This window comes from Nomascus leucogenys, chromosome 15 (assembly GCF_006542625.1).
Source record: "Nomascus leucogenys isolate Asia chromosome 15, Asia_NLE_v1, whole genome shotgun sequence".
NCBI classification, from domain to species: Eukaryota; Metazoa; Chordata; class Mammalia; order Primates; family Hylobatidae; genus Nomascus; species Nomascus leucogenys.
The window spans coordinates 13,923,710-13,944,422 of NC_044395.1; the positions used below are offsets into that span (position 1 = coordinate 13,923,710).

The 20,713-nt window shown below is 49.3% G+C and overlaps 1 protein-coding gene across 4 annotated transcripts in view; it reads right to left on the minus strand.

Annotated features, from left to right (window-relative positions):
- GRIK4 (glutamate ionotropic receptor kainate type subunit 4) overlaps positions 1–20,713 on the minus strand; it is a 331,583-nt gene that overhangs the window by 114,537 nt on the left and 196,333 nt on the right. For all 4 annotated transcript variants that reach the window (XM_012495813.2, XM_030829318.1, XM_030829316.1 and 1 more), the window contains 2 exons: positions 12,265–12,426; positions 643–795 (listed from right to left, as the gene is read on the minus strand). In XM_012495813.2, the coding sequence (XP_012351267.1) occupies positions 643–795; positions 12,265–12,426 (315 nt within the window). The remainder of the gene's footprint in view (positions 1–642; positions 796–12,264; positions 12,427–20,713) is intronic.

Below are 20,713 nucleotides of genomic sequence, written 5' to 3' on the forward strand. Positions count from 1 at the left end.
TCAGATTCCCCTCGGCCCCTCCTCCAGGCCCTTGGCTGTCCACAACATTCAACCTCTCTGGGCAGGCACTAACCCACCCCCAGGCCCACAGGAATTCAGGATGACTCTCCACCTAACTCTAAACGCAAAGTCCAAGACACTGCGCTGCAGCAGGCCTCTCTGACCGAAGTCTTCCGTGTGGAGTAGAGATCCTCATTCACCCACTGGAGGAGGTATGGCTGGGGAGGATAACAATGGGAAACCCAGCCAAGCTAGAAGTCTTGAGTCTGCAACTCTCAGAGGGATGCCAGTCTCCAGCAGCACTGCCCTTTCCCAGCTGTGTGGAGCTTTGCTGAGAACACCGCTGAGCAGAGAGGTCAGGTGCTAAGTCTGGAACTCAGGGGCCCATTAATAGTGTAAGGCTCGAGGGCTGTTGCCTTCTGAACAAACTTCCATGAATTCTCAGTGGTTATTGGGGTTTAGGGAACAAATGTGGCTCATGATCCATTCAACTGGGGTCACCAGAGATCACTGATTTATCTGGGGCTGTAATAACAGGCACATTTCGAGGAAGCCTGGAGTTGAGGGACTCTTGTACCTTGAACCAAGTGTCCCACCCCACCAGCCTGGGCACGGCCCTGCAGGGCCTCAGCCGCTCCTCACCATGCGCAGGTAGTTCATGAGGCTGGTGCCGTGCTGCCAGATCTGGGCCGAGCCGCAGGACAGGGGCTTCACGCCGATCTCTTGGCTCCGGTTCAGTTCCTGCACTGCAGTCACCACAGCATAGACAGCATCAAACAGCAGGGCCGAGGAGAGCTGGGAGAGGCCAGGGAACAGGCGGAGGGAGGGAGTGACAGGTGTAGAGGAAGAAGGGGAGGGGAAGGAGAAAATAAGAGGAATGGAGGAAGAAAAGAGAAAGCAAAAGAGAGGGAAATAAGAGTGCATCTTCGTCGCCCTTGGCCCATGTCCTGTCTCTGGGCCAGCTCTACCTCATCTAATAGTCAGGTGTTCACCCAAGACCACAATGGTGGCAAAGGCTGCTCTGGGATTGAGGCCTTGTGATGGCCCTTTGGGCCCCACATGACTTCAAGTGTACCCTTTTCTCTCTGCTCCAGGGAAACAAGCAACTGCCATTGCTCCCAGGAATCCTCAAGAAGAGGGCAGGGCTGCTTATGTCAAGAAGAGAAAGGAACCTGCCACTGCTCCCCTATCTGCCCATTCTATAAGGCTCAGTTGAAGGTCACTTCCTCCTCCAAGACCCCACGATATTGTTTCTTCCTAAATGTGCCTAATATTAGTCCACTTTGTACTGTACAACTTGATGAGTCGCTATGAAGCACATGGTGAGTTCAAAGCCCAAAGATGAGTAGGAGCCTATTCCTGTGATTACAGCAAGACGGGGAAGGGAGGTATGAGGAGACAGGCCACAAATAAGGGGAACATGAGACAGAGTGTGGTAGGTCCACAAAGGTCTTGCCGGGGAGGGTTCCAAAGAAGGAAACATCTGGTTGGGCAATCAAGAAAGTCTCTCATGGAGGATGCTGCATTGGAACTGAGCACTGAAGGATGGGGAGTCACTGAGAAGAGGGAAAGGCATTCCAGAGCATGGAACTTCAGGAACAAAGACTAGAAGGTGGAGAGTTGGACCACTCCTAGAGGGAGAGGAGGGCAGAGGAGGGGCGGGGCTGGAGGAAGCAATCCATCACTCACATGGCAGGGGTCATGCTATGCAGGGCCTGAAAGTCAGGGAAGAGGTCAGCACAGTTGTGTGCCCACATTTTTATCTTCCCTATTAAAATGCAAGCTTCTCCGGGCAGGGAACACACAGGACCTTAATCTCTATATTCTGCACAGCATCTGTCATGGGGCCTGTCATGTGGCTGGTCCCCAAGACATTTGCTTGACTTGAATTAATTTCTGGCTGAAATTTGCCCACTACCCAATAAGTGGATACAATGTTTGCAGCCTGTGGGGAGGGGAAAGCTGGGTATCTAGGTGGAGGGGTAGGAGTGGAAAGACAGAAGCCACCTGTCCTTCAAGAACGTGCCATCTAAGGAGGAGATAATACCACACTATGTTAATGTACGTGGGGTCCCTGGCAAAAAACAAACAAACAAAAAAAACAAAAAAAACCCTAGTAAGTGCAATTGACTATACACTCAGTACTGTGCCAGGGCCCTGAGGGGGTCCAGGAAGGCAGGTGGAGGCCTCCTGGGAGGAGTGGTGTTACAGGGCTAGAAGTCCACACACAGTCCCATTACGAGGCAAGTTCCTTCACTGAAACACGACATTCCATCACTGACGACTCAACATTGCCCCTTCCAAGCCTCCTCTTTCAACTGATGGCATCCTTGTGAGGGTCCCACGTGAGACCCTTGTGAGAGCACCCTTGTGAGACCACCATTCAATGGGACTGACTGCTTACAGCCTGCCTCCTTCCTAGCCAGCCCTGGGACACTGGCCCCTCCAAGGTTGGATGGAGGGATGCTATCTCAGGCTTTTTCAAGCTCTCCAGGCAGAGCGTAAGCAGCCTGAGACAGTGAGGTGTCGAGGAAAGAGCTTGAAAGTATGAACACCAAACCCAGAGTCCAGATCCCAGCCCCTCACTATGTGCTGAGTGATCCCAGGCACATGAATCCAAGTGAGCAACAATTTCTGCATCTGTAAAAGAGAAGCAGCAGTCCCTGCCTCACAAGTCTGTAAAAGTGCTCTGCAAACTGCCAGCGTCAGAAACAGCATTCCTGAGGGCAGGGGCTGTGCCCCGTCAGGTCCACACAGATGTTAGCAGGTGCTCAGGAAGCAGGCGTTGACTGAACTAAGTAAGGCTCCAGGGAGTGGTAAGGACAGGGGGCTACAGGCAGGGTGGATGGGCTTATTTCCTACCCAGTTCTGCTACATGTTGGGCCAGGAGGCCTATGAGGGGAACTGGGTGAGCCAGCTCTGGATAATCTCTTTAAAAGGCAATTACAGAGCAAAACAGTCAACAAAGTTTGTCTGTTCCAGTCCAAGTTCACCTGCATCACAAAACTACCTGGCTGGTATGTGCTTTCTTCCTCCCTTTCCCTCTCTCCCTCCTCACGCTGCTTCTTCCCCTCCTTGCCTTGCTTCTTTGCTTTATTCCCACTTTTATTCAGCCACTACCATCTGGCAGGTACCATAGACCTCAACACCTTCCCACTCTCCACAGAGACAGTGGATCAGGCCAATGCCCTCGGCCTCCTTCGAGTCTCCTGCCTCCCCTGCTCCAACTCCCCTCCTGTCTGTCCCTTGGCCCCAGAGCCTCCTGGAGCCTGAAGACTAAGCAACAAAGGGCACCCAGTTCTCACCATGGGGAACAGTGGACACCTCTGCAGTCCTGCTGAGCTAGGATGAGCTGGGCTGAGCTGCCACACTCCCGAGTCCCTCCATCCATCATCTTCCACTCTCTCTTCTCTACCTCCCTGCTTTTCCCCTTTGCCCGCAGCTCCTTCTTCATTTGATTTACCCTGCATGGCAGTGAATGTCCCTTTGCAAGCCTACAACCGTCCTTGTCCTTCCATGTAACTCGTTTTCCCCTGAGCACATGTGGCTCTTTTATTAATGGGCCTCTCACATGTCACAGACTAATGCTGCAGATTCTCCCTTTCTGGCTTAGACAAATTGAGGGGAAGTTAGCTGCCCCTACTGAAACTGGATTCTAGATCCTTCTTTTGGCTATTTAAATGATACTACAAATCAATTTCTGTCCCACCTTCTCCCTTGCCTCCCAGTTAATCTCACCATTCTCAGATTCCCAAAATCATGGAGTGTTTGAGCTGGAAGGAATTCTAGAAGACAACTCATCTGGCTGGGCGCGGTGGCTCATGCCTATAATCCCAACCTTTTGGGAGGCCGAGGCAGGTGGATCACTTTGAGGTTAGAGGTTCAAGACCACTCTTGCCAACACGGTGAAACCCCATCTCTAGTACAAATACAAAAATCAACTGGGTGTGTTTGTGGGCACCTGTAATCCCAGCTACTCGGGAGGCTGAGGCAGGAGAACCGCTTGAACCTGGAAGACGGCAGCTGCAGTGAGCCAAGATTGCACCACTGCACTCCAGCCTGGGCAACAGAGTGAAACTCCATCTCAGAAAAAAGAAAAAAAAAAAACTCATCTGACTCTCTTCTTTCATGAATGAAGGCACAAGGCATTCTTCTCTTGCCCAAGGTCACAAAGCAAGGCCTGGAGGCCCGGTACCCCTTTGTCCAGACTGGCTTCCTCCCCTCTCCACAGCACTGTCTTCCACCTCCCTCCCTCCGAGAAGCCTAGGTTGTCGTTGCTCTATCAGATTTATTCTTATGCCTCATCTTCCAGGACAACTTGGGGCAATCTTTCATTGTTGCCTTCTCTGCAGCAGATGGGAGCGTGGGACTCTGGCACCAGAGTTGGGGCAGGAAGGGGTGGTGGGCAGGCTTCTCTAATGCCCTGGGTTGGGGCCATCACCCAGTTTGCCTCCTGGCCAGACTGATTGTTTGTCCTCACGTTAGCCCCTCAGTTAAGAGCCATTAAAAGCGAGACTCCGTCTCAAAAAAAAAAAAAAAAAAAAAGAGCCATTAGCCATTGGCTGCCTACCTAGCACCCATTCTCCCCTTCTTCCTCCCATTTTATTTAGGTACCCTTCCCTGTCCCAAGCTGCAAGGAGCTTCAGAGGAGGCTGAGCCAGCCCCAGGTCCCAGGGAATCCTGGGTGGTCCAAGGTCCCCATGCCACTATGTGGTTTGGGACAGTGTGAGTGACCCCATTGAAACAATGAGCCATGAACTCAGGAAAGTTTCCTGTCTCCTAAGAGGACGCTTCTTCTCTGTCCTCTGGACGTGTCTGTGTCTGATGGGGATGCTTGGACTGCTGCAGCCAGCCCAGCTCCAGCCTGAGCATGAAGCTGGAACCAAGTGGGGACACAGCAGAGATGGAAAAGATTTGGTCTCCAACCTCATCACTCCGGAATCTTGCTAAGCCACGCAATAACACATTTCCGTTTTCTCACAAGACATTTTAATACAGGGTTTCTGTTGCCGAGAGTACTCTAGTACCAAGGCCCTGGGGATCCCTTTCCTCTCAGAGGCATTGTTGCACCAGGCCCCAGCGTCTACGGGCCCCCTCCCAAGGCCCCCTCTTCCTCCGGTGAGGCTGTGTGCTGGTCCCCAAGAGACCCTCATCACAGCAGATTTGCAGAGGAAGCGCCACACCGTTTCTCACATCCTCCCACCAAGCCCCCAGCTTGTTCCTGCCGCATGGTTGCCACTATTCCCACTCCTCCGTCTGGGACATGGTTTTCTTGGCTGATGCTCTCTTATTAGCGCATGATGTGGATGCTGAGAGATCCGTGCATGCCTCTTGGCAATGTTCTTTGGCATCTCTAATTCCATGGCCTTCAAGATTCTTCGAATGCTTCTAGTACTAATGCCAGCTAGGGATGCTGGGTGCAGGGAGCGGGTGGAAGGAAAATCCTCAAGGTTGTGGTCTCCTCTCCACCTGTGTGGCCTTCAGAGGGGCAAAACCAGTGAAGTGTCCCCTGTAGGCTCTGGGCTTCACGGTTCCTCTCTGTGGTTCAGCCTGGGCTGGTCAGAGCTGACCCCTTCTAAACCCCAAACGTCTTCTCCCCTCTCTGCAGTCTCGTCGGGTTCCTCCACCCATCACCAGGCCGCTCTCTTCTGCAGGCTCCTGGCACTCTGCCCACGCTTCTCACCTGGATCCTTCAAACTGCTCTGAGAATTCACCTCCCAACCCTTGTGCCTGCAGCTATCTCCTCACAGTCACCAATCTCCTGCCCTCACCCAATTTCTCCTCTGATGGTGTGCGAGCCTGTCATCTCTCTGCCTCATCAATTTTCCCATCTTGTTTCAGATCTCCATCCCAAAGCATCTTTCTCCCTCTCCTAATTGTTTTCTCCCTCCGCTATTACTTACTCATTTAGCTCTGGAAAGCATTTGGGGCTACAGTCAGGGAGAAGCAGTTTCTGTTACAAAAGCCCTCCTGGCTGGACGTGGTGGCTCACGCCTGTAATCCCAGCACTTTAGGAGGCCGAGGCGGGCAGATCACAAGGTCAGGAGATCAAGACCATCCTGGCCAACACGGTGAAACCCCATCTCTACTAAAAATACAAAAAAATTAGCTGGGCATGGTGGCACACACCTGTAGTCCCAGCTACTTGGGAGGCTGAGGCAGGAGAACTGCTTGAACCCAGGAGGCAGAGGTTGCAGTGAGCTGAGATTGTGCCACTGCACTCCAGCCTGGGCGACAGAGCGAGACTCCGTCTCAAAAAAAAAAAACAAAAAGCAAGCCCTCCATCCATGTCTCCACTTCTGGACCCAGCAGGGGAAGGAGGCAGCCCCCCCCATTTCCACCCCTTCTCTGCTCTCTCATTCCATTTCCTTTTCCTTTCTGTCTCTCTGTGGCCTCCACTTCTCATCTGTGTGTGCACCCCTCTCGCTTTTGTCTCTGCTTCTCCTGTCCCTGTCTCTTCTAAATATTAAATTCCCCAAATGGCTTAATCCTCATTTAAAATCCTCTCCTCTTTCTTGGCACCAAAATGTTGCTTGGCAATGAACCCTCGATTCTCTTGTTTTTATATTTTCATTTGGTTCTTCATTGTTATTTTCTTTTGAGCTGTTTGCAAATTGTTTAGGGGAATGCAAGGCTCTGTATAAATTAAGATGAATCAATTGTGACTCAGGGAGCTGTGGCTGAGTTCCTTCCCCCTCCCATGACATGAAAATAAGAATATCTCCTAAATACACGCCTGTAACCCTCATCTCTCTCCATGCCCCAGATGACAGGATTCCCAGGATCCTCCCGGATGCCCAGGATCCTCCCGGATGCCCATTTGTCTCTGAACTTCTGCAGCTTAAACTCTACCCCCCAATATAATACCAGGACAGGAACCATTAAAATCCCATGGAATAGTTCTTACAATCTGGATTTTATTCAATGAAATAAACACTTAATTACAAACATCTGCTTTAGCCTAAATTCTAATTACTTAATCTAGCCATCTGTAATTTTAATGATTTTCCAGGATTTTTGTTCTTTGCAGCGTGATTAATGGGAACGGCGTGTGAAGCTAGCGGGTGTGTGTCTCTATTTGCGACACTCCTTCTTCTGCTTGCATTGCCTCAGGTAGAAGTACATTTGCATCTCCTGTTGGCCACCTGGCAGGTATGACCTGGGGGCGTGGACTGATCTTGCTTTCCTGGTTACCTCTCAGTTCAGCCACTCCTCTCTCAGTGCCCTTAGAACGGGGCTCCCTCTCCAGAAAGCTCCACTTAGAATGCCGAAGGCCTGACCCGGAAGGTGAGGAAGAGCGGGAGACCCTTACCCAAGTCAGGAGAAAAAGGCAATAGAGGGAAGAAAGTGCCAAGAGTGAAGAAAGAGCGGGGAACATCGTGTGGAGAGAGAGAAACAGAAGGAAGGTCTAGGGAGAAAAGGGTAAATAAAGAAGGGGAGAAGAGGGAGAGAAAGAGAGAACGTCCCCACTGAGGCTGGAGCTGCAGCTTTTGTAGAACGCTTGATGGCGGGGACAGAACCAGGCTGTTTTCCTGAAACTGACTCCCTTTCGCCTTCCAGCTCCCCAGAACATAAAAGAGCTGGGCTGTTTGTGCTGTGAATTTCTCAGCCCCCAAAGAGACAGGAAGATGCACCACTTTTCAAAAGCTCGTTGCTAAAGTGAGAAGCCTTGAGAGAGGTGTGTTGCTATTGTCGCTGCCGTGAGCTTCCTTTCCACACGCTGAGGTGAGAGTGTCCAGAACACCTTCCCTTCCCTCTCGGAGGCCATAGAGACAGTAGCTGGAAGGTTCTCTGGCACTGGGAGACAGATGTAGGTTCTACTCCAGGTTATATTAGAGTGCTGACCACAGGGGACCCTTGATGTGCCATCCAGCACTTCCATGCCTCAGTTTCCCCACTTGTCCAAAAGGGCTACATGACCACTCTTAACTGTTACTAGGATGCCCTGAGGAGGAAAACAGAAGGCAGGATAATTTCACGGGAAGGGCTACAGGAGTCTTCAGCTCCGTGCCGAGGTGAAACCCAGTGGGGTGGGCGCCCTGCTGTCCTCAGCAAGAAAGAACACTTGTCCATTTTATTGGCAAGAAAACCAAAGGGGCTTGGCTGAGAGAAAGCTGACTAAAGTAGACGCAGAATCTGATCAGCACAAGGACCAGCTGTAGGCCTGAGGCTCACATGGATGCTCCTCGCATGGTCCCCTGAGACCGGCTTGAGCCGGTGCAGCTCAGCACATCTTTACTCTTGTTCTCTGCCGGCAGCACCAAGAGAGCCTCAGAGAACACCCCCAACTCACTGAATATCCCCCAAGCACTCTTGGGGAGCATAAGATGCTGAGGCCTTGGGAGGTCTGACATTGGACTGGGAAGGAGACAAACGAGGTCAGGGTTTCTATCTTTTAAACGGCCCTGGGCAGCATCCTCAGGACAGGACACCCTCTCCAGTCCACTGAGCGAGTCAGCACAGGGCCCCTGCTCCATTGGGATGCTGTGGACCCTGCCTGGTGCTTTGAGCACAGAAGAGCAGTGAATTACTGGCTTCCCTCTCTTCGGGCAAGTCTTCCCCGACCTCTGCAGGAAGAACTCAGGGGCTTTCCTCCGCTTCCTGAGAGTAACATACGCTGAGGAGTCACCTTCCCAGAGGTGGAGGTGAACCCTGCTCCTGTATGGCACAGCCGGAGGGCAGTGGCTTTGATCTTCACTGTGTGACTATGTGATGGTGCCAATCCTTCATCCCACTCTGCCATGGTTTGTTTGGTCCCAAGTCGCATGTGGCAGTAACCCGGGTGGGTTGGATAAAGGGGGTGGATGCTTCACAAATGGCTTTGTGCCATTCTCACAGGAGTGAGTGAATTTTCACTCCAGTTCCCACAAGAACTGGCTGTTGAAAAGAGCCTGGCACCTCTTCCCCTCTCTCTTTTGCTCTCTCTCTTGCCATGTGAGCTGCATATGCCCTCTCCCCTTGCCTTCCACCAAGAATGGAAGCGTCCTGAGGCCCTCACCAGAAGCAGATACTGGCACCATGCTTCTTGTACAGCTTGCAGAACCAGGAACCAAATAAACCTATTTTCTTCACAAATCACCCAGCCTCAAGTATTCCTTGATGGCAATACAGACGGTCTAAGACACACTCTGTATTTGGGTATTCAGACTTTCTATCATGTGCCTTTGCATTTTTTTCCTCTAAAAGGGAGAGTATATTTCCTCACTCTCTAACATTGAGTTTGTGTGTGTGACTTTCTTTGGCCAAGAAAATGAGGGTGTGCCTTTCTGGGAGCCTAGGACTAAGAGGTCTTTGTGCTTCCACTTGTTTTGCTGCCCTTCTGCCATCACCATGAGAATATGCCAGGCTGGCCTGCTGGTCCAGGGGAAGAGTGAGAGGTACTGGCCCCAAGTAGGCCCAGTCTGGATTAGCCAACTCATGCATGCTGAGAGACCTCAGCCATAGCAGCAGAGCTGCCCAACTGAGCCAGCTGAGACAAGCTGCTCCCTCGCTGACCCACAGGCCCACGGGCTATATAAATGTGTATTGTATGCATATTTATTGTGTATCATGAGATTTAGGAGTTGGCTGTTACACAGTATTTACGTAGCAAAGGCTACCTGATATATTTAATAATGCCTATTCTAGCATCTGGCATATACAGGTTATTATATTAACTTACTTAGTGAATGATTGTGAATTGAAGATAGAATCATATCTGATTCCATCTTCACAATAATGCTCTAAGATGGTCAGGCATAATTCACCTAAAATTATGGAAAAAGAATCCGAGGCCCACAGGGTTTACATCACTACCTAAGATCACATGGTGAGAAAATATCAAGGCCAGTATTTGACTCCAGGCTCTGTGACTCCAAGGCCAGTGGTCTTTTCAGCCTGTCTGACCATGGCAGCACTGACCCACAGCTCTGTGAAAGGCACTCCTGGCATTTGTGCTGGATCCTTACAAAGAAGCCCACTAGGAACCGAAGGACCCTCATCTATCTGCTGGTGGCCAATGTGAGCATCAATGCAAAGGCAGATACCCTTAGAGAGAATGAGGAAATAGAGCCTGGGACCATTTACTTCACTAGGCCAGATGCCAAATGTGGTGAGCCTTGGGTTGAAAGGAAAGAGACAGATTTTTTTTTTTCCTTTCTTGATATTGTGTTGCAAGCCTTTCAAGTTTGTCAGTACCTATTAAAATACTGGAATGAGAACTGTAAGAACAGCAGACTCAGCTGGGAGAACATGGTTTGCATTGCTGCTAGGGGTTGAGTCTGATCCTGCACATGACACTGTGCTTTGAGATGTCCCTCTCTGTCCCTTAAACCATTTAATGGACATGACTCCTTCCTTCATCTGCCCTCCCCAGTCCTTCCCATGGATTTTTGCCTCTTTTAGGTCTAAAATATCTTGCTGGGATGGGTTCCATAAACCTTCATGAAACTCTGTTTCTCAAACCCACTCCTCCTGTCCCACTCCCTGGATCAAAGCTTCCTGAGTTTTCCATGAGCTCTGACCTCCTTAGCTACCCCTCCCTTCCTAAGATGTCCACGAGGCTGCACGATCATAAAAGCACAGAGTTTTGTGAAAGGTCATTAAGTCCAGCCCCTGGCTTCCGCAGCCTGCCTCCAAGGTCACCGTGTTGGCCAAGTACTAATTAGATGCCAAGTGTGTAGATGTCTAGATATGCCTTTGCCTCTGGGCATGTCTTATCAGAGACAGGCATCACTCCTATTTTAAAAACTCACCAGAGAATTTCCCACTCCAGGAGTGTACCCAATTCCATTGCCATCTCCTAGACCTAATGCTTTTCCACTTCTTTCTATCTATAACTCATCACTCCACCTGACTCACTCACTCACTCATTCATTCAACAAATACCTAGTAACTACAGTCATGTGTTGCTTAACAATGGGGACACATGATGCGAAATGCATCATCAGGCAATTTCTTCATTGTGTGACCATCATAGAGTGTGCTTACACAAATCTAGATGCTATAGCCTACTACACTCCTAGGCTATATGGTATAGTGTAGAGTTCCTAGGTTACAAAACTGTATGGTATATGACTGTACTGAATACTGTAGGCAATTGTAACACAGTGGTAAGTATTTGCATATCTAAACATACCCAAACATAGAAAAGGGACAAGAAAAATGTGGTATTATCATCTATGGGACCACCATCATATAAGTTGTCCATTGCTGACTGAAATGTCATTATGCATGCATCACTGTACTTCCATCTAGCCAGGCTCAATTACAGTACAGCATGGCAAGGAAATGACAGTTCTAGAGAGATGCAGAGTGGAACAGAGGTTAAAAATATAAACTGTAAAGCCATACGGCCTGGGTTCTGATCCTGGTCCTCTGCTCACTGGCTGTGTGACCCTGGGCTATTTGCCTAACCTTTCTGGGCTTCGGTTTTATCATCTGTAAAATGGAGATACTGATCGTAGCTGCCTCAGGAAGTTGGGGTGAGCATCACAAGGGCTGCCTCATGGGGCTTTTAAAATTAAAATAATGTGTATAATGGGGCTAGGACAGGGCATAAAAAGCCACATAATCCTAGTCTCCTGAGAACTTGCCTTTTAACAAATGTGCACAAGCAGATATTCTTGGCCTGCCCCACGGAGAAGAACGTCCAACTCAGTGGAGAATGGCCATGGAAAGGTTTGCTCCCGTCACACATGCCAGAAGGAGCCAGAACTGTAGAGAGGAAGCACAGGGACTGGGCAGAAGGGAGCCACTCTGGATGAGCCCTGACTCAGGAAGTGGCCAGGGGGTGGACAGAACACCAGACCAGGAGCCAGGAGTCCTGGGGTCTAGTTCCACTCTGCAACAGCCTTGATATTCGCCCTTGAACAAGACGTCTACATCCCCACTCCACATCCCATTCCAGCCTGGGCTTCAGTTTCCTTATCTGAAAAATGAGGGAGTAGATCAGCTTAAAGGCCCTTCCAAACGATTCTTGGATCCTAAACTCAGGCAGCTCTCGGCAATGGTATTATTGAGAGTCTGGCCACAGGGGACTTGCAGACATCACTAAGTGACAACCCAGTGCCTCCACACAGCCCCCTCCCTGCTGCCTACAGCTCATTGCTTCCCAAACCTCATCCCCTGCAACCACTTCCTGCACCTCTCTACTCCCTTTTCTGAGCTGGGCCTGGAGCGGAAGACGGCTGGACTCCAGGAGGGTGTGTTGCCCAGGGGTTGGCCCACAGAGGGGCGATGTGCAGAGGCCAAGGGGTGCTGGGAAGAGCTCTGGCGGGTACTTACCGCAGGCCCAGTGAAGGGCACATGGTCACAGTTCTCCTGCCAGGACTGGTTGAGGCTCTGGGCAAACTCTTGGAAGAAAGCATGGGATTGGTTGAAAATGGAAAATCCCAGGATGTTGACACGATCATCCACAAGGCTGTCCATTCTCTGGAGTGAGAACTCCTGGAAAGACCCAGCATCAGAAATAAGAACATAGTTAGGAAGGGGTGAAGTGAGGGATGGACTTTGGTAGAGCACATCCGGGTACCTCATTCTAGTCCAGTGAACACCACACACTCTGTTGGGATCTAGGGGTCCAGAGTTAACGAGAGCAGTTTTTCTGGGAGTTAACACTGTGATGGTGGAGGATGGAGGAGAAAAAAAATAGCAGAATGACCTCTAAACAAGTTATATACAAGATGCACTAGTTAGAGAGAGAAAGAAAAAAGCCACGTGCCTAGTGGAGGCAGCACCAGGCACACGGGGTTTTTTCCACGGGAGGTGGGATGCTTGAGCTGTGTCTTGAAGAATACATAGGCATTTTCTGGGTGGAGAATTGTGGATGGTCAAAGGCTCCTCTAGCCAGAAATCCCCATGTATACAAGGGAACAGAGCTGAGAAAGTGCACGGCCCTTTCAGTGAACTGCCCATGGTGTGCTTGTACTTTGATGAAGACATCACTTCTTAAAGTGTGATTCTACCGTCAGCATCATCCAGGTTCCTTTTTAAAAAATGATAGGGCTAGGCCCAGTGGCTCATGCTCGTAACCCCAGCACTTTGGGAGGCTGAGGCGGATGGATCACTTGAGGTCAGGAGTTCGAGACCAGACTGACCAACATGGTGAAACCCCATCTCTACTAAAAATACAAAACTAGCCGGATGTGGTGGTGCATTCCTGTAATCCCAGCTACTCGGGAGGGTGAGGCAGGAGAATCGCTTGAACCGAGGAGGCAGAGGTTGCAGTGAGCCGAGACTGTGCCATTGCACTCCAGCCTGGGCAAGAAGAGCAAAGCTCCGTCTCAAAAAAAAAAAAAAAGGATGATTCCTGAACCCCACCTACCACCACCTGAATCCGAATCTGGGGAGCTGAGGCCCAGGAGCTTGCATTTCCAGCAGGACCCTAAGTCTTATACACCTGAAGTGTGGGTTAGCACACTGGATACAAGGGGGCCTGGGAGACGGATGGTGAGAAACGAAGCTGGGGCAGTCAGCAGAGGCCAGACCATAAGAGTCAGGATGCCAGGCTTGGGAATGTGCCCTTTGTCCTATGTGTGATGGGACCCAAGGGAACTGTCAGCGGAGGAATGCCAAAACCAAGTTTGCTTTCCAAGAACCTCAACCTGAAGGTTTGCGGGTAGGGTGGTGCCTTCATTTACCACTAAGTTTTTCATTCACTTGATAAACATTTAAGCATTTATCATGTGCCACACACAGTTCTAGGCATGGAGGATATAGATGAGAGAGACACACTTGCTGCCCTCAGGAAGCTTGCAGTTAGTGGAAGAGACAGATAGTAAGGAAACAAATTCATCATCACTTCGTATAGCTATGGGGATGGGAGTTGGGGTGAGGGACTGCTACTTTAGATGATGCAGTCAGGGAAACCCCATCTAAGGCAGTGACATTTAGAAGCTCAAAGGAGTTCTCTTGCAACCCACGGTCCTCATGCAATAACCCTGGTGGGGCCAAGTGTTAGCCTGCAGGTGTGAGTGCACCGAGGCCAGTTAGTGTCATAGAGAGGGGCAGTGTCATCCTCTGAGCTCTAAGCCCTGGCCCCCAAGGTCTCCCTGGGCCCTGTACAGCAAAACCAGTCAAGAGGGTGTAGATTATTCAGCTCACTGATCCCCGCTCCCGGAAAGATGCCTTCAAATGTGTGTCAGGCCACCTTTTCACACAAAAATCACATTCATTGCATGTTCATTCCAAGTGCCTCACACACAGCTCCACACCCTGGGGGTACACAGGACTTCCAGACCCCAGGACTAGCCCGTCAGCCACTCAGCCTGACATGACAGATGGCAAGTGCCTTAGGCTTTCCTTCTGGCCAGGCAGAAAGATTGCTTTCCTCCAGGCAGTCTCCTCTTCTGAAGACTAAGCTGCTGTAGGCCCCTGGCGCCGCCCTTGCATCCTTGCCACACAGCCCCAGACACTGCCAAGGCCTCAGGCTGTAGGCCTGAGCTCACCTGCCCAGAGCCCGGATTCATTAGCTTACGCGTGCAAACTGGAGGTACCAAGCTTCCTTTGAAGCCACCAATGCCTGACAGAGTGGATTTGGATAAGGATTAAGTGTATTTTGGATCCTGCCACATTCCCATTAGGAGAACAAGGACATGCTAGAGAATGTATTGATTCCTACACTGATATTATCTCCTATCTCTCTAACAGGGCAGCTGTCCACGGGCTATCGGTAGGCACAAGGGGGCAGATGGCTAATGAGAAGAAGATCCATTTGGCAAGGGTGCAGTGACTGGGCAGAGCCAGACTGTTGTGGGCAAACCAAGGGGCCTGGCTGGGCATGGTTGGCAGGGACTGGAAAATGTCCTCTTCCCTGGCTTCCTTATCATTGTGGGCAGACACATCAGCCCAACTCCATCCTCTCCCCACACACATAGCCTGATGGATGAAGGCTCATTTTAAGGAAGCCCTGAGGCCCTGGATGTCCACAGATTCACAGTGGCAGCTGGGCTGATATAGTGGATTCAGGCTTTGGTGTTCAAATCCAGGTTCCTTACCATACTGGCTGTATGACTTTAAGCAATGTCTGTAACCTTCTGGGCTTCAGATCCTTGTTTTTTAAAAAGAAACAATATTAGCAACCTTATAGGTTATTTCAAGAAACAAGTAAGATGCATGTAAAACTTAGCCTCCTATTTGGCAAACACGACAGCTACTGAAAGACCACCGTGAAATCTGGGGTAGCTTCTGGCTCTCTGCCTCTTCAGTTCCACTTGTCTTGGAAACCTAAGTTAGAAAGGTATTCCCTTCAAACGCATGTTCTGGGTGGAGTAAGAATGAATGAGTTAATTACAGACACTTAGAGAGAGTCTACCCAGAAGTCAGCCAGTCTGTCTTCCTGCCTTTTTATTCCTACCTTCTTATCCCTCAATTATATGCAACTTTCAAAGGCCCCTTAAGATAAAAAGATTCCAGAAGCTTCCTTGATAATTCATTCTATTTATAATGACAAGATAGCCTGTGGAAGGACAAGGAAGGGGGAGGGGCACATTCTTTTACTGCCATTTCCCACGACACTCTAAGGTTCTAGTATCTAAGAATCCTTACAGTTAGGAAATTCTTCTTTTTATCTAAACTTAGACTTTCCTGCTGCTATTGAAGACTACTGTCTGAAAGAATATGGGAAATAGCTGACCACCACCAGTTTACAAACAATGAACATCTTCTGTGCCAGTATTTCTCAAACTGTGTTCCTCAGGGCATTAGGTTTCCAGGCGACATCAACAGAAATTTCATGAAGACAAGGTTCCATGCTCGGATAAGGCTGGAAAACAATGCATATCATATCTGCCTTTTCAAGCTTCATAATACTCACTAGCATATTAAAGGCTGAAAAAAGTCCAGCAGGGAAACAGCTGGTTTAATTTTGTTTAACCCTGAACTTCCCAAACACACTGACCATGGAACAAACTGGGACCATGGGTTTGTTGTTTTTTTTTTTCCTCCAAAATCCATGAGTGCCTGGCAGCAGCGTGCTTCAGAACACAATCTGGGAAATGCTACTCTACATCTACTCAGAGAAACATTTCTTATAAATCCAAAGTCAAATGGTGGAGACATTTTGTGGAGAGAGATATTTCATAAAACTAACACATTTCAGAAATGGAAGGTATTAAAGTACACCCGGTTTCCGCTGCCCACCCATCTTGAGCCCTATTTAAGAATGCACACCTGGCTCACTTAGGCTCCCATTGTGCCTCCCCAACCCCGCCCCAGCCACACTGCCTGGCTGGTTGTAACCTTCATACAATGACAGAAAAGGAACAGTCCCTCGGGTGGAATAGGTTCTCATGGGAAACTTGATCCTCTTCTTATAAATGTCCCAGGAAGGGATATCCTGAGGGTCCCCGCTCCCAACAGGAGTCGACTCCCATTGTCCCAAATCAGGGAACCAGGGTGAAGAACAGAGCAAATGGGGCCTGGTAAAGCCAAGTGGTGGGGCAGAGACCAGGACCAGGTCTTCCACTACTCCAAGTATGGGTGGCTTTGTGACGGACCCCGTGTTGCATTCTTTGTTCACACGTGTGGCCTCTCTCTACAGGTGGCTGTGTGTTTCCAGGAAGCAAAGATATGTCTGCCTCATTTTTGAACTTCACACTGCATGTAGAGAGTGCTTGGTACCTAAAAGCTGTTTGGTCAACGCTGTTTTGAGGACAGTTGATTGAAGACATCTCAATGCCTGGGGGTCTTACTGTGGCCAACTCTAACACCAAGCACACCCTGTCACACCTCCAGAAGGTGTGAAAACATGAGTAGAAGCTGTGCTAACCACTGACTGTCCTCTGTGAATTGCATTATTGTATTTTTTTTTAAATCCTGACAGCTTGCTTTATCATCATTGGGCTTTCACACGAAAAACATCTTTAAAATGTGTGTGTGTGCATGCATGCATACATGTGTGCAAATCTTTGTGTATACAATGGTAAGTAAGTGTCCAAATAGCTATAGTTGAAGGTCAGGTCAGAGCCACAGGTGGATACAGGGAGATGTTACCATGGGATGAAGGAACGACTCAGGGATAATGGATTGAGAGCTACGTGGAAGGGCACCCCTCACTTTCTGCAGCAGATGTGCCATGTCCAATGTCCTGGTTTACAAACAGGCATCCATTCACTGCAAGCTGCAGGAAGCTTCATGGGTCTACAGCCTGTTCATCACCTGGGCCAGGGAGCAAGGACAGGCTCTGAGCGTGGGGCTGAGTTGGGCATGGCCCCAGACAGGTGGAGGTCCTAGAGCTCAGGTAGTTTTGTTGGAGGAAGAGAGGAAGAGAGGGTCTAGGAAACTGTGAGATTACCATGGCTGCAAGGGGCCGACCATGCCTTATACCACACAGGGTCCAGAGCCAAGAAACATAGAGCTTTAGTGTCTGGTGTCTGGGAACGTGGAGGGATAAGGGAAAGGCTGGGCAGACCTTGTGGGCAGCTTCTGCAAGGGAGGTCTAGGGGAAGCAGGGCCCTGGGGACATGTTCAGCTGGGCTAAGCAGGCAAGTCCCATCACTGAGGGCTGGATTTAGTCAATCCTGGGGACAGGACCAGGTTAGTCAACTACGGCTAAAAGCACAAGAACTTTTAATGACCCAGATTAAGTTTCTGAGTTTGACCTTAAGTAGAAAAGCAAGAAACCAAAGCACAGGTCCAGGTGGTGTCCTTAAATCAAGTTCATCTCCTAACGCAGGCCAAATGGATAAGCAGGGGGAAGTGGCATTCCGTGATGTTTTCTGCCCAACAGCCCCTTCCCCTTTGCCTTCCTAACCAATAAGTGCATTACTATTCTCGCAGGCACCTAAGCTAGAAACTTCAGAGACAGCCTCAACTCCCTTATTTCTTAACTCCACACCCAGTCAACTGCCAATTCTGTCAAATCTATCTCTTAAATGTCTCTCGAAGCTGTCCCTTCCTTTCTAACCCCTCCAGGTTAGGTCCTCATCATTTCTCCTCTGCAATAGCTGCTATTTAATGGAGATCATGCCTCTGATCTTGGGATACCTAGCCACTATGCTGTTCAATTCCCAGGTGCCATTTATACTGATGACCATGTGAATGGTGCCCCTTGGCATTGTGCAATGTGGCAATCACATCAGGAAACAGTAGCATGTATTAGGAAGAGCACAAGTTTTGAAATAAGACAGTCCTGGTTTCAAACCCTCGTTTGGCCACATACTGGCTGGCTGATTTCAGGCGGGTCTCTGAACTTTTGATGTGTTCACCTGTAAAGTGTGGGTAAGAGCATCTACCTTGCACAGGTAATCCATGAGAAGTGCCTGGCACACAGGCACTCATGGCCTGGGAGTCCTCTTCTGTCCAAGTGCAATCCATCTTCCATGCTGCCGGTGTTACCAAAGTGGGTGCACTGCCCCAATCTCCTTCCTTTTCCTGGTCCCCCTGAACAGCTGGGCCCTGCCAAAAGGAAAGATCTGGCCTGGAGGCTTCGCCTTCCTCTTTCTCTTCCTCCTTGTTTGGCAACAGGTGACTCTTAGCTACTTGTCGAATGGGAAAAGTTTTGCTAAATAAGTCACCATAGGCTGGGCGCAGTGGCTCATGCCTGTAATCCCAGCATTTTGCGAGGCTAAGGCAGGGAGATTACCTGGAGTCAGGAGTCCGAGACCAGCCTGGCCAATATGGTGAAACCCCATCTCTACTAAAAATACAAAAATTAGCTGGGCATGGTTGTGTGGAGTCCGCCTGTAGTCCCAGCTACTCGGGAATCTGAGGCAGGAGAATCGCTTGAACCCGGGAGGCAGAGTTGCAGTGAGCCAAGATGGTGCCACTGCACTCCAGCCTGGGAGACAGAGACTCTGTCTCGAAAAAAAAAAAAAAGTCACCATAAGATGCTAACTGCTTGGTCTGGCTATTTGTGTTGAGAGAGAAGCCTTCAGCTGAAGTTCCAGATCTTCCAACCATGAATAATCACAAGAAAGCAATAATTCTAATAATAACTACTACAATTTACTGACCACCAACTGTGTGCCAGGCAAAACTGAGCACTTCACTGAGAACATGAGAGAGCTGAGGTTTGCCTCACGTCACATCTGTTCAGCATGAAGAACCCAGAAAAGGAGTCACAGCAAGTACCAGGGTGCAGCAGGTGGGAAGGAATTAGAAGTCAATGCAGTATAACCGCAGGCTTGTGTGGCTAAGATGGCTCAGAGAAACAGGCAGTCGAATGCAGCTTGGTGAACTTGGCCAACTTCTGCTGAGAGCTGTCCAGCAGCCTCAGCCACCCCTAGTAAAAGCTCTCCATGGTCATCATTATTTGAGCCTCAAATGCTTCCCCGCTGGCCTGTGAACTCCTGGAAGGTAGAATGGACTGTCTCACTCACTGCTGTGTCCCTGGCACCTAAAAAATCAGTGAAACCTAAAGCTGCCTTTTGGGCTTAATTAAATGGTTACGAGAATAACTGTGCTGGAGAGAGTGGGTAAGGGTTTGGAGTCACAGCATTTTAAATCATACACTGACTGTGGGTATTTTGACCTAGATTTTCCTCTCTGAAAGCCCACATTCCAAAAACCAATCTTTTTTTAAAAAAAAATCTTTTAATTTCTTTATTTTTCTCTTTTTTAATCAGAAAAGTTTCCTCATTTTAAAATAGGGGAAATTAGACTTCACTGTGCCATCGTGAGACTCAAAAAAGGTAAGATAATATATAGGAGAGCTCTGTGCAGACTGGAAGTATGATACAGACTCCTTATTAGTATTATTAGAAGTAATAATAGAATAGCTCAAGGAATGCATGTTTCACGCACTTTCAGGGATCATTAGCAGGTAGCGAGGAAGGCAGTGTGCAGAGGCCTTTCTGAAGCGCACCAGATCACGCCACAAAGGTGGCTGGCTGTCTCCGGCATCTGCATAAAGCCCTCAGCCCCAGGTAGCCCAAGAACCTTAACAGCTCCCCTCCCACCAGGGCCACAGGCAACCTATAAAAGGTGTCACCCCAACACCTCTGTGACCTCTGAAATCTCTCCGAATGTTAACACCTGCACCCGTTTGGGTTATAACTGGCCCTATTTGCAGCCTCTTCACTCCAGAACTGGCTCTGCTTCCTAACAGTGGTGTTTAAAATCCTTAACCCCCTTAACAGTGGGGTTTCAAGCAGTCCCTCATTTCTTGCCTGCTTTCACCCAAGCCTCAGCCTTTGATCCTCTCTGCTCCATGCTCAGCCCTGGACCCTAACTGCCTGGGAGAGGAGGCTGGCAGCCTCATGTCACCCACATCAAAGGGATTTATGAAATATCAGTTTAGTACTGAGTATAAGAACATCAACTGCTTCCACGGATGTGGCTGAATGAAGCTCACAGGGCACTTTCATGCACTGCTTTTGGGTCTCCCGACCATAATTGGAAGTGGACAGAACAGGTTTTACTCATTTTCACATGTCATAGAAGAGGAAACTGAGGTGCCCAGGAGTTAAATGTCTTGCCCCTAAGACAGACATGGAATTAAGATCCAGGTCCTTGGCAAATAAGACCAGTGATTATTCTATCTTCCCTACTGTGTGCTCAGCACTGGGCTAGGCCACTAGGAGGTGGTGTCGAAGCATACTCCGTCACTGTGATTGTTAATGATTGACAACTTCAAATGTTCTCACCCCAGGAGTCCTGAGAACACTAAACAATTCTAATTTCTTAAAATATTATTATGAATCTGAAAGGAGGAAGATATCCTTAAGACTGTATCACTCTTTAACTTGAACTCCTTATTTTGCCACTTGGATCTGCTTCCCTCCCTTGGTTCCCT